Source organism: Lichenostomus cassidix, unplaced genomic scaffold (assembly GCF_008360975.1).
Source record: "Lichenostomus cassidix isolate B80296 unplaced genomic scaffold, HeHo_3.0 unassigened_scaffold_chr26, whole genome shotgun sequence".
NCBI lineage: Eukaryota > Metazoa > Chordata > Aves > Passeriformes > Meliphagidae > Lichenostomus > Lichenostomus cassidix.
In genome coordinates, this window is record NW_028147268.1 from 358,689 (window position 1) to 373,600 (window position 14,912).

The 14,912-nt window shown below is 58.6% G+C and overlaps 1 protein-coding gene across 1 annotated transcript; it reads right to left on the reverse strand.

The window, feature by feature from the left end:
• Window positions 1–8,962: 8,962 nt before the first annotated feature.
• RAB7B (RAB7B, member RAS oncogene family) lies at window positions 8,963–13,609 on the reverse strand. Its single transcript, XM_085044252.1, has 6 exons — window positions 13,470–13,609; window positions 12,525–12,586; window positions 12,281–12,407; window positions 11,187–11,402; window positions 10,071–10,196; window positions 8,963–9,606 (listed from the first exon to the last, which is right to left on the reverse strand). The coding sequence occupies exons 2-6, from the start codon at window positions 12,575–12,577 to the stop codon at window positions 9,526–9,528; spliced, it is 603 nt and encodes a 200-aa protein (XP_084900378.1). The 5' UTR covers window positions 12,578–12,586; window positions 13,470–13,609; the 3' UTR covers window positions 8,963–9,525.
• Window positions 13,610–14,912: the final 1,303 nt, after the last annotated feature.

Sequence of the window (14,912 nt, forward strand, 5' to 3'; positions counted from 1 at the left end):
CAAAGGGATGAGAGGAGGGGAGAATCGCCGCTGTCAGCCCGGCAGAGAGGGCTCGGGGATGCGCTGGGGGCTCGGGGATGTGCTGTGTGCCATCAGGAGCCACAGCTGCCCCGCGGGGTTGGACAGGTTCTTCCGCCGCCCCCGGCAGGGGACACGGGTGGACGGGATGGGACTGCAGCTCGGGAGCCACTCCCGGGGTCCTGCCCGATCCCCAGCTCTGGAAGCTGCCAGGGGTTTGGGAGAGGCAGTGTGTGAAGCTGGAAAACTTCCTGTGACATGGCAGGGCCAGCTCAGAGCAGGGGACAGGGCTCAGTCCCTCCTGCCTGTCCAACCCATGGCAACACCGCTGTACAAGCTGGGTCCAGACTCCTGTCCTACTCTCCAGGCTCCTGTCCTTCTCTCCAAGCTACTGGACTCCTCTCCAGGCTTCTGGACTCCTCTCTTAGCTCTTGGACTTCTCTGCAGGCTCCTGGCCTCCTCTCCAGGCTCCTGGACTCCTCTCCTCTCCAGGTTCCTGTCCTGTTCTCCAGGCTCCTGGACTCCTCTCCAGGCTCCTGGATTCCTCTCCAGGTTCCTAGACTCCTCTCTTCCCAGAGGAATTTGGGAGTGCAGGAGCCAGGATGCTGCAGGTGATGAGATGGTCAGGGGCATCAGCACAGGACTGGACAGGGACATGTCCCCAAAGGAATTGGGCACCAGAAGGAAGCTGCAGGGGGTTATCTGCTGCGGAAGAACTGATCTTTTGTGTTCCTCTCATCCCCAAGGACAGCTTGGCAGGAGGTGTCCGTGGGGGTGGCTGTGCTGCCCTCCCTCCTCCGGGTGTCACCTGCCCCACCAGGGTGTGAGTGCTGGGAAATGATGGGAGAAGGGAGCAGGGAGAGAGATGGAGGAGCAGGGAGAGAGATGGAGGAGCAGGGAGAGGGATGGAGGAGCAGGGAGAGAGATGGAGGAGCAGGGAGAGATGGAGGAGCAGGGAGAGGGATGGAGGAGCAGGGAGAGAGATGATGGAGGAGCAGGGAGAGGGATGGAGGAGCAGGGAGCACACAGCTGGGGTGAGGAGAAGGAAGACAGCATCAGCGTGGCCTTTGCTCGCTCCCAGAGCAAAAATTCCCGGTACCTTGTGCCTGCTCGAGGCATCAGCAGCTCCTGCCAAGAAACCTCATCCTATGCAAATCAATCAGTGTCTGCAGCACGCCGGAGGAACACCCTGCCCGAGGTGCCGGAGGGAAGGGGGCTGATTCACTGCCAGCTGACCGACAGAGGTAATAATTGCCAGGCAGTTATCCTGTAAATACCATTAATAACTCATATCGAGTGGGTTTTTCTAAAGGGCAGCCTGATAGGAGCGGAGCACTGTGGAAGAGGAATGTGTGACATGGCAGAGGGAGCAGCCCACGAGTGTCCCCAAAGGTCCCTGCCACAGGGCAAATCCAGGGAACGAGGAGCTCCAGCATCCACAGGGATCCTGCTCCCCAGGAACCGCAGAAAGAAGGGAAACAGCATCCTGGATGGTGCTAATTAACATCCAGGGTTAATTGGCTGTAATGTTCCTGCTGAAAGGGACTTCTGCCGCCAGTGAATGGCGTTTTTTCTAGCAAAGCTCCACCGAGGGAAGATGAAAGGTGAAATTCCAAAGCTGGCTCCCGGCAGGAGGGGAAGAGGAGCAGCTGGTGCTCCTCACCCCCCTCATCCTCCTCATCTTCCTCATTCTCCTCATCCTCCTCATCCTCCTCATCCTCCTCATCCTCCTCATCCTCCTCACCCTCCTCATCCTCCTCACCCTCCTCATCCTGCTCCTTGCAGCAGGCCCTGGGCAGGCACAGGGAGAGTCTGGCCAGGTCAGCAGTGGGATGGCAGGTCCATGGGAATGCCACTGACCCTTGGCACAGACAGCGAAGGGACACAAAGCCAGCCCCAAGTGACTCAGTGGTGCTGTTGCTGGGGCTTGGACTGGGATGCTGGCAGGGCTGGAGTCCAGCTGGTTGGACTCTTGCACCCCCAGCGCTGGCAAAACCCAAGGAAGTTTTCCATCCTGCTGAAATTCTCCATCATTTCCCCCCAGGGAATGACTTGGATGAGCCCCTCAGGCTCTCCCTGTCCCTTTCCAGCCCCCGTGTCCCTCCTGCACAGATTCCCTGCTGTTCCCTGCTCCCTGTGGCAGGAGCTGCTGTTCCAAAGTCCTGGTGGGTGTGATCAGGGCACTACGAGGTCTTGTCCTGTGCAGAGCCCAGCCCTGTGCAGCCACCGATGGTCCTGGGGAACCTCTAGTGCAGGAGGTGCAGTCCTGGTCAAACTCCACCTTCAGGAACTATAAACACAACTCATTCTGCCTCTTTCTGCTCTGGCCAAACTCCCCCCAGGTGGCCCGAGGATGTGGCCACCAGCAGGGCAGCCAGGATGATGTGCAGGACGTGGATGAGTGGCTGGGAAGGGCCGGGAAGCCAGGGAGCACTGGGACAGGGAAGGACACCCCCGGGACTCCCCAGGTCAGCCCTGGCTGCTGGTCAGGTTATCTGCTGGGCGGGTAGCAGCACTCCGTGCGCTGGAATGTGTGGATTTGTTTGCAGATGATTAATATTAGCACTTAATGAGGGCAATAATTCAGCGGTAATAATTGAGCAGAGCCCCGGGGTTGGTGTCAGCAGGGAAAGGCAGTGCGTGCCCTGGGGCAGAGCCAGCTGGGTCCTGGGGCTGGTGGGACCTGCAGGGAGCCTTCCTCCCTCCATCCATCCATCCTTCCTTCCCTCCCTCTCCCATCCCCAGACCTGCAGCCAGAGCTGCTCCTCGGTTTTGGGTGGTTTTGCCGAGGAAATGGGGTTTGTGCAGGGAGAGGCACAGGTATGGGCAGCAGGGAGGGTTTGGGATGGAGATGCTGCAGGTGGAGCGAGGCAGCTTCTGTGCAGAGAATGTGGTGCTTCGTGAGGATCTGGGAGGTGCTGAAGAGGCTGAGAGATGCTGAGAGGTTTCCCCAAGTGGCTGATGTGCTGCTCAGGCTGTGACACCTGCACAAGGGACAGCTGACACCAGGCCGGGTGTCCTGCCTGTCCGTCTGTCCCTTCAGGAGCTTTTGAAACCCTCAGCCAGATGGGGAGGCAGAGATTTGGGCTGCCAAACCCCTACAGAGATGAGGTGACCATTCCTGGAGCAGGACATGCCCAGTGCTGTAGGACAGGCAGGGATTGGCACCCCCAGTGTCACTGCAGGGTCATGTGTCACCTCATAGAGCCGGGCTGGAGCAGGGGCTGGCACCCCCAGTGTCACCATGGGGCCATGTGTCACTGCACAGAGCCGGGCTGGAGCAGGGGTTGGCACCCCCAGTGTCACCATGGGGCCATGTGTCACTGCACAGAGCCTGGCTGGAGCAGGGGTTGGCACCCCCAGTGTCACTGCAGGGCCATGTGTCACCTCACAGAGCCTGGCTGGAGCAGGGGTTGGCACCCCCAGTGTCACCATGGGGCCATGTGTCACCTCATAGAGCCTGGCTGGAGCAGGGGTTGGCACCCCCAGTGTCACTGCAGGGCCATGTGTCACTACAGAGCCTGGCTGCAGCAGGGGTTGGCACCCCCAGTGTCACCATGGGGCCATGTGTCACCTCATAGAGCCCGGCTGCAGCACTGAGGTCCCCAGGGCTGGTTATCACCATTCCTGCTGGCCCAGGAAGGCAGCTCCTTGGTGGCCAGGTGCCACCATCCCTCTGGCACGGCTGGCCCAGCCGTTGGCTCCGTGGTGCCAGGGCTGGAGCCACAGCTGCCACCTGACAGGAAACCAAACCGCCGGCGCTGCTGTCCCCACCGGTGTCACCGGCTGGCACAGGGGGCAGCGGCTTGATCCGGGCAGGAATGAGGAACACAATGTCCCAGAGGGAGACAGCAGGATTATTTACAGCTCCAAAGTGAAGGGTGGAATGCAGAAAAGCTTTGGGAGGTTCTGAGCTGTCCCTGTGGCTCAGCAGTGTTTGGGGCTATTCAGTTCTCGGGGTGACCTTGGGGCTGGGGAGAGGCTTTGGGGTTTATCTGCTGGGGGAATGGCTGGTCACATCTGCTCAGGGCCTGTCCAGCCTGCCTGAGCCCCGTGGGGACATCAGCAGAGGCTGTGTCACCTGCTGAGGCCGTGTCACCTGCTGTGTCACCTGCGTGTGTGTGAAGAATTTGCAGGGTGAGACCTCATGGCACGTTCTGGTGGTCACAGCAAACCCCAGCGAGCCACATTTCTGCCTGGAGCATCACAAAGGCTTCCAGAGGAATCATCACCCCCCAAAAGACCCTGCCCAGCCCCCAGAGAGTCCTGTGTGTCCCCAGCTGGGGCTGGCCCTGCTCTCTGGTCAGTCCCAGCTCTGCCGCAGGTCACCTTGAGCACGGGTTGTTATCTTATTTGTAAAATAGGTGTAAGATATCTGCCTTGGAGTGTGCTCAGCAAGGTCTGCCCAAGGGACAGCAGCTCCTGGGGCTGGCTGGGAGAAGCCCAGGGATCAGAAATTGCTGCCCTTGGAGCAGCCCTGCAGCCCCCCGGGCCAAGGGGGGACACTGGAGAATCCCATCGCCCTGGAATTTGGGTTGGGGGTTTGCTCCAGGCACTGCCTCTCCCACCCCTCAAGGCTTTCTGCCCACTCTGATCCAGGAGACTCAACCACAATGACTCCTTTTCCCTTAAACCGTTGAGTTCCAGCGAAGGGAGGTTTTTCCAATTTGAAAAAAAAAAGAGGAATTTCCCCCAGAAAAATGCGTGGAGGAGAACGTGAGGCTTCTCCTTGCTTCCCCCAGCCCTGAGCCAGGCAGAGCAGGGCAGGGGAGTGACCGTGGTCCCATCACCGCTGCTATGTGGCCTTGGGCGACTCATTAAGGGCCAAAAGCTGCTGCGAGCCCAGCGATGGGAGATAAAAAAACATTCAATAAACCCTCTCGTTGTTCGGGGCTCTGAGGTCAATGCCTGCAGAGGAGCTCAGGAGTTTGACGTGAGGATGAGGAGGTCCTGTCGCCCCTGGTCAGAGATCAGCAGATTTTAGATGAAAGAGATGCCTGAATGGGTTTTTCAGGAGGTTTAGGCAGGGTGGAGGTGCTGGATGAGGAGAACCAGTGGGTGCTGGGCTGGGTGGGCAGAGGGTGAGGGGACAGCTGTGCTTATGGCCAGGGGTCACTGTGTGTCCCTGGCAGGGTGGGACAGTTGCAGTGACACCTTGGGGGGGACAGTGACATCTGGGGAGACAATCACACTTTGGGGGGACAATCACACCTGAGCGGAACAGTCACAGTCACACCTGGGGGAGTGGACAGTCACAGTGACACCTGGGGGGATAATCACAGTCACACCTGGGGGGGATGGACAGTCACAGTCACACCTGGGGGAGTGGACAGCCACAGTCACACCTGGGGGATGGACAGTCGCAGTGACACCTTGGTTGCGACAGTGACACCTGGGGGGGACAATGACACCTGAGGGAGACAGTCGCACCTTGGAGGGACAATCACATCTTGGGGGGACAGTCACAGTGATACCTTGGGGGGGACAGTGACACTTGGAGGGACAATGACACCTGGAGGGACAATGACACCTGCGGGCACAATCACATCTCGGGGGGACAGTCACAGTCACACCTGGGATGGACAGTCGCAGTCACACCTTGGGGGGTTGGACAGTCACAGTGATATCTTGGTGGGGACAGTGACACCTGGAGGGACAGTGACACTTGCGGGGACAATCACATCTTGGGGGGGCAGTCACAGTGACACCTTGGGGGGGACAGTGACACTTGGAGGTAACAATGACACCTGGAGGGACAATGACACCTGCGGGGACAATCACACCTTGAGGGGACAGTCACAGTCACACCTGGGGAGGATAGACAGTTGCAGTGACACCTGGGGGGAGACAATGTCACCTGTGGGGGACAATGACACCTGGAGGGACAATGACACTTGGGGGGACAATCACATCTCAGAGGGACAGTCACAGTCACACCTGGGATGGACAGTGACAGTCATGTCTTGGGGGGACAGTGACAGTGACAGTCACACCAATCCCATCAGTGTCACCCTCTCACCAGGATGGAAATGCAGCACAGTAACTCAGGCAATCAACAGCACCAGGAGTGCTTTGGAAAGAAATCCCAGTGTGCCACAGGCCAGGCCACCACCCCAGCCCTTCACGAGCAGGGAGAAGGGACAGGAGTGGCCCTGGTGGCCCGGGGAGGCTGTGGTGACACCTCCGGAGGTGTTTGCTGCCCTGCAGCCCGGTGGCACCGCGGGGCACAGATAAGGCTTTGCGTGATGCCGGGTTGTGGTTCTCAGGTCTGACGCCTTGCAAAGGTTACCTGGAACTTTGAACCTCTGTGGGCTTTATCAGGTCAGCTTTGAAGTGGTTGAAGGCACTGAGTTGTTCTCAGTCCCAGCTCCAGGTTAATGGGGTTTCTGCTTCCCAAACTGGAAAACTTGGGTTTTTTAGAATTCACTCCGTAGTTTTTTAAGGTACTTTCCAGTGCCTTTATTTTAATTCTCACAGGTTCAATAAAAGAGTTTAATCCCACCCAGCTCCAGGGGTAGGTAGACTTTTAGGGACATGATTTAATGGTGGGCTTGGGCTTGACCTCAGAGGGTTTTCCCATCCCAAATTCTTGATCCCATAATTCTTTGGCTCTGCTGCCTGTCCCTGGGATGTGTCTCAGGAAGGAGCAGCGGAGGAGGATTTGGGATGCAAATTTTTGGAAGCAGCCAGGCCTCAGCAGGGCTGGTTCCACCAGAGCTGGGCTTTCAGTGGGATGATGGATTTTGAGGAACTCTCAGGGGTAATTGAAGCTCAGAACACTGAAGCAAAGTGCAGCTGGGAGTCAGGGATCTAGGGCACATGTAGGGTGATAATTCCAAAAATTCTGAGGGCAGCTCTTCTGCAACAACATCAGGATGGTCTCAGATTGGTGACCATCATCAGGGTGAGATTTTACTGATTTTTGTCATTTCAATGAGTGAAAGAAAACCTGCAGAGGCAGCAGAGCAGCTGGGGAGTGTCTCTGGTCATTACAAAAGGCAGTGTGGGGCAAGTTTGGTTCCTCAGCAGTGGCCACAGGCTCTGTCATGGTGAGCTCAGGAGCTCAGGTGGCTGCTCAGGAACTCACTGAGTCACACAAGGCAAATATTTTCCCCTTTGATTTTCACCCTGAGAAAATCTCGGGCTGACCTTGCTAATCCCACGTGTTGCAAACCTCCCCCTGTCCTTTATCAAGTTTCGGCGGCAGGATAGTGTTACCAGCTTAGCACCTCTGGCTGCTCCTGCCAGCATCCTGCCTGGCCCTGTGCCACCCTCTGTGCCACCCTCTGTGCCACCCTGCTCGGTCTCCTGGCCTTCCTGGCTGTCCCAGGGCTGCCTGGCCAGCAGGACACCCTGAATAGAAGAGGGATGGAGGAGAAGCTGGATGGCTGTGACACCCAGTCACCTGCAAGGTGTGTTAGCCAGGGTTTCTACCTGGTGCTGATGCCAGTGGAGGTCCTGCCAGCTCCCAAGGTGGCAGCATCCTTCACAGCCTTGATTCCCACGCCTGGAGTGATGTTCTGGGGGTGCACAAGGTGATGAGGCTCTGCTTGGTTTGAGCCCAGCACCTCGGAGCCTGCATGAGGGCTCTGCAGAGAGCTGTGCCTGCAGGTTCTACCTGATCCCAGCCTGTCTGGGTGCTCCTGGCTGTCCTTCTCCAGGCCATCCCGGGCTGCAGGTGGACCCTGAGCCAAGTCTGCAGCTCCAGAGCTGACCCCAGCCCGTCTGGGTGCTCCTGGCTGTCCTTATCCAGGCTGTCCTGGGCTGCATGTGGATCTTGAGCCAAGTCTGCAGCTCCAGGACTGACCCCAGCCTGTCTGGGTGCTCTTGGCTGTCCCTCTCCTGGCCATCCCGGACTGCAGCTCCCCCCTGGCTCCAGCTCCAGCCACTCCCAGGCTCCAGCAGCCCATCCATCCCTGGGGTTGTGCCAAGGCCGCTCAGCCCTGGCTGGCAGAGCTCCTCTGGGTGCATTTCTGTGCCCTGCTCAGCTCTGGGTGTCCCAACTGCTGCTGGCTGGGCTAAACCAGATCGGGTGTTTGTTTGCCAGCGCTGGGGAAAGGGTGTGATGAGAAACAGCACCGCTGCTGGCACGGACAGCACTGTGTCCGCTGTCCAAACGGCCTGGAGAGTGGCCGGGATGGGTTTGGGGGTGCTGGGTGTGAGGGGGGCTCCGGGGTGGGCAAAGGGCGTGCAGGACGCGGGGAGGAAATGGTTAATGTCCCTTTCCTCGCAGTGCGAAGGGACAAATCCTCTGCCGGCCCGGTGCCCAAATAAACAGCAGCATTGCGTAAGGGGAGGGTGCGAACTCTCCGTTCCTCTGCAGCCCCGCAGCCCCCCGTGCCCAACCCGCGCTCAGGTGTCACCTTACCTGAGCTCACCTGCCACCCCCTGCCCTGCCGCTGCCACTGCCACCCGCGGGTGACACCGGGGCAGCTCGGCGGGACCACTGCAGGTCTCCAGCGGGTCCCTGGTGACCTCCCTGGGGATCCAGCTGAGTGCACCCAGCCCGGCCGGGGGATGCTGCAGCCCCAGGGGTGACAGTGGCACCGGGCAGCCTCAGCCTGGGCCGGACTGAGGGGCTGGAAGAGCCCGGAGGGGGATGGGATGGGATGGGATGGCATGGGATAATGGGATGGGATGGGATGGGATGGGATGGGATGGGATGGGATGGGATGGATGCAGGAAGGGAAGCAGGAGGCTGGCTGTGCCCCCGGCAGGCTCCCTCTGCTGACAGCCACCCCAGCCAGGTCCCCACGCCACCCCTGCACAGCCACTCGGCGTCTCCTCTGTGCCCTGACCCGAAATTTGCACTGGAAAAAAAACCAATCCAGACCCAAAATGCATCCCTCAGCCCCGAGAAGATGAAAAGCCTCAAGGAGGAAAGTGTGGAGCTCCCATCCCACCTTCCTTCTGCGGGGCTGGGGAGGGTTTTGCGACACATAAATATAAATAAAAATGAAATATTTAATTTCCTCTTAAAAAAAAAAAAAAAAAAAGAAAGAAAAGTATCCCTGACAAAGTGCTTTTCTGAGAATCCTCCCCAGCGAGGCGGGAGGAGGAAGGTGTTTGACTGGGATGTGCATGAGAGCAGGGGAAACTGAGGCACGGTGTAGTTGCCTCCGCAGTGGCTGATCCCGGGAGGGCTCTGTGCTGAGGCCACCAATTGTCCCCCCAGGCCAGCCAAACGCACCCTGAGAGCCTTGGGGACACCAGTCCGGGCGCTGGGAAGGGTCACCCGCCGTGCCAGGTCACCCTGGTCTCTGAAGCACTGCCCGGAGCCCTGGCACCGTCACCGCGGGGACACCGCCCGCTCGGGTGCCAGGCAGGGCCACCGCGACACCGAGGGGGTTGGTGTCACCAGGGAGAGCAGCTGCAGAGGCGTGGGAAGCAGCAAATCCCGGGATGTGTCCGGCGGTGGCATTCCTGTGCCCTGGCATGGCAGCCGCTGGTCAGTGGGTGGGCAGTGGGCACAGAGCCCTGGGCATGGGGAGTCCAGCGGCCCCGCGGTCAGCAGCAGCTCTGCTTGGGCTTGTCGTTGGGAGTGAGCTTGATGGAGTCGGTTAAATAGCTCTCAAAAATCCCTTTATACTGCAGAAAAAACAGGGAAGGGGAAGGATGAGTGACAGCAGCTCCGAGCCAGCCTGAGCAGACAGACAGACCGCCGAGCGCCGGGGTTCAGCCCTGAGCTGGGATAAAGGCAAAATGCAGGGGAAGCCACCTAGCGCAGGGCTTGGGGACACGGCTGTCCCCGTGGGATGGCCGCTAGGGGACAGTGCTGGCGCGCTGTGGGTGCCACATCGCCGTGGGAAAGGGAAAAGGCAATTCCCATCCCGATTTAGGATTTAGGATCAACGCCGCGTTTCTCACTCGCGGGGCTCTCCGTCACGGCAGGAGCTATTCCACACCGCAGCATCTGTCCGACGAGCCCTGGCCGAGCCCAGCCCCGGCTGACTCCCATCCCACCCCAAATCCCTGCCCCAAATCCGGCCGCGGGGATGCTCACTCACCGTGCTCTCCCTGCCCCAAATCCAGCCGGGACGATGCTCACTCACCGTGCTCAGCGCCTGCTTCGCCAGGGTCTCGAACGCCTCGGCCACGTTGATGTTGTTCTTGGCGCTGACTTCGAAATAGGGAATATCCTTCTCCTTGCACCAGGCTGAGGCTGTTTCCCTGGGCACCTGCGGGGCGGGAGGATGGAGCCACAGCTCAGGGGTGGGACAGGGAACTTTGTCACCCAGCTGGGCACTGCTGGGTGGTGCCTTTCGGCTGGCAGAATTATGAGGCAGGCGTGATTAAAGGGTTAAAAGGGTTTTACTTCGGTATTTTATTAGGATCCGATGGTATTTTAATAGGATCTGGTATTTTAATAGGATCTCCCCAGGTAGGACACCCAGAGATGTACACTAACCATATAATTCATATACAATTTAATAGACTTTGCAAATTAGCATAGCTGTCCAAAATCTCCCAACAAGAAACTTAAAAAATGAAATAATTGTTTTTCTATTTTAATCACTCTTCATTAAATGAGGCTAGAGCCCGGTTTACAAAATAAGTTCCAGAGAAAACTATCGAGTTTTGACTTCTTACTGTGACTTCTTTCTGACTTCTTGCAGTGAATGTTTGGTTTTTCTGCCTTGCAGGACTTCAAAACTAAGCTAAAATATTAGACTACAAAAGTTACAAGCATATAAGCTAAAGGCACGAAGGCTGGATGAAGAGTACAGAAAATATAAAAAAGAGTATAAAAATGTATAGAAGGGTATAAAAAGAAAAGGCAAAAAATCAGGGTGCTGGCAGTGCCTGAGGTTGTCATTCCTGCTGCCTCTGGTGGCGACAAAGGACAGTGGGGGACGCAGTTTGTCCCCTCCAAGAGCCCTGGGGGAGGTGGCAGGACCTTGCCTGGAGCTCTGGTTTTCATGTGAGGCTAAGGAGAAAACTCCTCAGAAGGAGAAGGTTCTGCAGCTCAAGGATCAACCCTTATGAACCATGAGGACACTAAAGCATCCCAGTCACAAAATCATGAAACCCTGAGGTTGGAAAAGACCCTTCAGATCACCAAATCCAACCGTTACCCAGCACTAAACGATGTCCCCAAGTGCCACATCTGCACAGCTTTTCAATCCCTGCAGGGATGGTGACACTGCTCCTCCCTCCTCCACCCTTACCTGCCGATCGCTGAGGTCGATCTTGTTCCCCAGCACCACCATGGGGAAATCCTGCTCCCTGGGAATGACCTTGTCCAGGAAATCATCTCTCCAGTTGTCCAGGGCCTCGAAGGACTCCCTGTCTGTCACGTCGAAGGCCAGCATGCAGCCGTCAGAGCCTTTGTAGAAGGTTGACACCATGGACCGGAATCGCTCCTGTCCCCCCGTGTCCCAGATCTAGGGCAGAGGAGGGCACTGATAGGGACACACGGCAGCAGCAGGGTGGGTGGTGTGGCCCGGGGGGTCTTTGGAGAGGGGGCTGAGCCGCCAGAATTCCTGTGGGATTTTAGTGTAGATCGTGGATGCTGAAAATCGGGCTCTGGAAATGGGGCACTGCAAATTTGGGCTCTGAAAATTGGGGTCTGAAAAATCGGGTTGTGAAAATCGGGCTGTGCAAATCAGACTGAAAATCGGGCTCTGAAAATTGGGCTCTGCAAAACTGGGTCTGCAAATCAGGCTCGGAAGATCAGGCTGAAAAATCGGGCTCTGCAAATCAGACTGAAAATCTGGCTCTGAAAAATCGGGCTCTGAAAATCGAGCTCTGAAAATCCGGCTCTGTAAATTGGGCTCTGAAAATCGGGCTGTGGAAAATCACACTGGAAATCAGGCTCCGTAAATCAGGCTCTGAAAATCAGGCTCTGCAAATCGGGCGCTGCAAACTGGGCTCTGAAAACTGGGCTCTGAAAATCGGGCTGTGAAAAATCACACTGAAAATGAGGCTCTGAAAATCTGACTGAAAATTAGGCTCTGAAAATCGGGCTCTGCAAATCAGGCTCTGAAAATCGAGCTGTGAAAATCGGGCTCTGAAGAACTGGGCTCTGAAAATCGAGCTCTGAAAATCCGGCTCTGCAAACTGGGCTCTGAAAATCTGACTGAAAATTGGGCTCTGAAAAATCAGGCTCTGCAAATCAGACTCTGCAAATCGGGCTCTGCACACCCAGCCCTGCACCTCACGACCCTGCTGGGCACTTGGGCACAGCCGGACAGGGTGGGACACACACACACACCCCCCCGGGATCAGGGTGGGCACCCCGGGCAGTGCCAGCCCCGCTCACCTGCAGCTTCAGCGGGGTGCTGTCCACCGCCACCACCTTGGTGAGGATGCTGGCGCCCAGCGTGGTGCGGTAATCCTCGTAGAACGTCTTGTGCACGTACTGGTGCAGCAGGGAGGTTTTGCCCACGCTGGTGGCGAGGAAAGGGACACTGCTGAGGCTCTGCCCTGCTCGGGGGGTCACGGAGGGGCTGCACACCCCAAACCCCACAGCGGGGCTTCCCTCCCTCGCCAGCCCCGCTGCTTACCCCAGAGCTCCGATGATGATGAGCTTCAGATCCACCTTCTTGCTGGCATCCATGGAGGGGCCCTGGGGACAGCGGGGACTCAAGGCTCTGGGGACAGGGCTGGGTCCCAATCCTCTCCCCGCTCCCACCCTCCCATCCCGGCCCCACGGCTGTCGCTGTGCCCTCTCCGTGCCATCACGTGTCACACGCCTGTCCCAGCCGTGCTGGGGGCAGAAATCCCTATTTCTGCCCAGCCCGTCCCACATCCCTGCCCGCTCCAGGCTCCCCGGCTGCCGAGCACGCCCGGACTCGCCGGTTCATCACCATTCAGAGCTGCCGGGAGCCACTTCCCTGCTTCTCGCACTCCCTCTCCGCTCAGTCCCTCCCCTAAGCCTGCCGCACACCCCTGGGGTCCTGGGGACAATCACATTTATTAATCACAGAAGACCCCAGCCGGGTGGAATTCCCTCCAGCACAGGGAGCATCCCATCACGGGAGCACCCAAAAATCTCCCCGCAGGATGTACCCCAGTGTGTCCCCGTGTCCCCACAAGCTCTGAGCCTGGCCGAGACCCCTCAAACCCCCTCCCCCGGTGGGAGCAGCACCCTCCAGCAGCCCCAGGACTCTCCAGCAGCTCCATCCCCATGGCAGCGTCCCTGCCAAGGCACGAATGGAAACGCTGGCAGCCTCATCCCTGCGTTCCTCCCCGATGCGCTGGCCAGCCCAGCGCCATTCCCCCTTGGAACAGCACCAGGCAACTCTCAGCTCTGGGGTCTCGGTCCCCCCGCGCCCCTCTGCCAGCATCCCTGGCACGGGCACAGCCTGCTGTCTCAGCGCACAGGACCTTGCCAGGCTTCTCGCCAGCTTTTCGGCAGCCCAGATGTTTTCAAACTCCAAACGGAGTTTCCCCAACCTTTTTGCCTCCTCGCTGTCGCTCCGGGGGTCTGGGCTGCCCCCGGGAGTCACCTGCAGAGCACTCACCTGCCGGACACCCCGAGGATGGGCAGCCGAGGCTCCGGGCCGGGCAGGGGAGCGGCCAGAGAGGAGGATCCAGGAAAGGGCGGCCGATCCCTGCCCTGCCCTGCCGGGGAAGGAGGCTGCGGCCCCGCGCCGTGACATCAGCAGAAAGGGGCTGAGATCCTGCCGGGGCTGGCGAGGAGCCGCGGGCGGCCGCTGGGATGTCCGTGGGTTTTCCCTGCGTCCCGCCTGGGCGTCCCACAGGGGAAGGAGAGCGAGGTTCTCCCCGACTGATGGAGTTTGGAAGTGACTTTTGGCCTCTCAGAATCCCCCCTGGTTCCTCTCACCCACCTCCCCGACCCGATTTATCGGCATTCCCGCTGGGGAATTTTTGGGGAATGAGAGGCAAAGCCGGGCGGGGCTGCGGGCAGCATCCCGGGAGCTGTGCCGGACTTTGCTCGGACAACGTGGGCTGGGATCCGCGGGTCTGGGAGCTGGGGACAGCTGAGGAGGGGCTGGGATCCCTCTGAGGGGGCTGGGAGCTCCCCTTTTCCAGGCAGGATAGGATCGGGGTGGGAATCAGGATCATTCCCAGCCCCTCGCTGCCACATCCCTGCAGCCTCAGCTCCCACCCAGCCAGCACGGGCATCCCGAGAACATCCCAAAAAAGTGGGATCAGAGCTGGTGACATCCCCTGCAGGATGTGCTCAGTCAGTAAATGGGATTTTGGGGCTCTCAGCAGCCCCACGGAGCAATGGAAGGAGCCTCGAGCAGTCTCTCCCAGCACCAGGCTGGTGCCCAGGGCTCTGCGGAGTGGGAGAACCTGCTCTGGCACAGCTCTGCTTCCCAACGTGCAAGGGCAGGTCCTGTGCCTTTGCCAAGCATTCGGGACGATTTGGGGTTTGCAGTGGGAGTGGAGCATCCCCCCGGTCTGGGAAACCTCCCTCACCCTGCAGTTCAGCAGCAGTTTTTGGTGGATCCCGTGCCCAGGGTTTGGGGTCTCTCAGAGACCACTTTGCTTTTCCAGTTCCATCGTTTTTGTGGATTTTTTCCCCCCTTACAGACCCTGATGCGATCTCAGGGAGGATCACTGCACTCAGCAGGACAAACCTTCCTCCCCCTCCTCTGCAGGTGTAATTTTGGGACCTGTCTGGCCAGAAAAATCTGTTTTTCCCCCCAGAGGGCAGGCGCTGGGAGGAGCTGGGCTGCGGCAGAAGCACCTCAGCCAGTTCTCCCCGGCGGTGGGTACAAGGCTGACGTTCCCCTGGAGCAGCTCCCTCCTAATCCCTGTTTGCAGCCCATTTTCACCATCCTGCTTCACCTTTGTCCTTGCAGAGAGACTTTATTGTCCAGCCTCCCCCCACAACAGCTTCTGCCCTCGCTCCTCGCGTGTCCCGGCTGGGACAGGGGTTGCTCACGCTGTCAGATGATCGATGTCCCTCCACGCTGCTG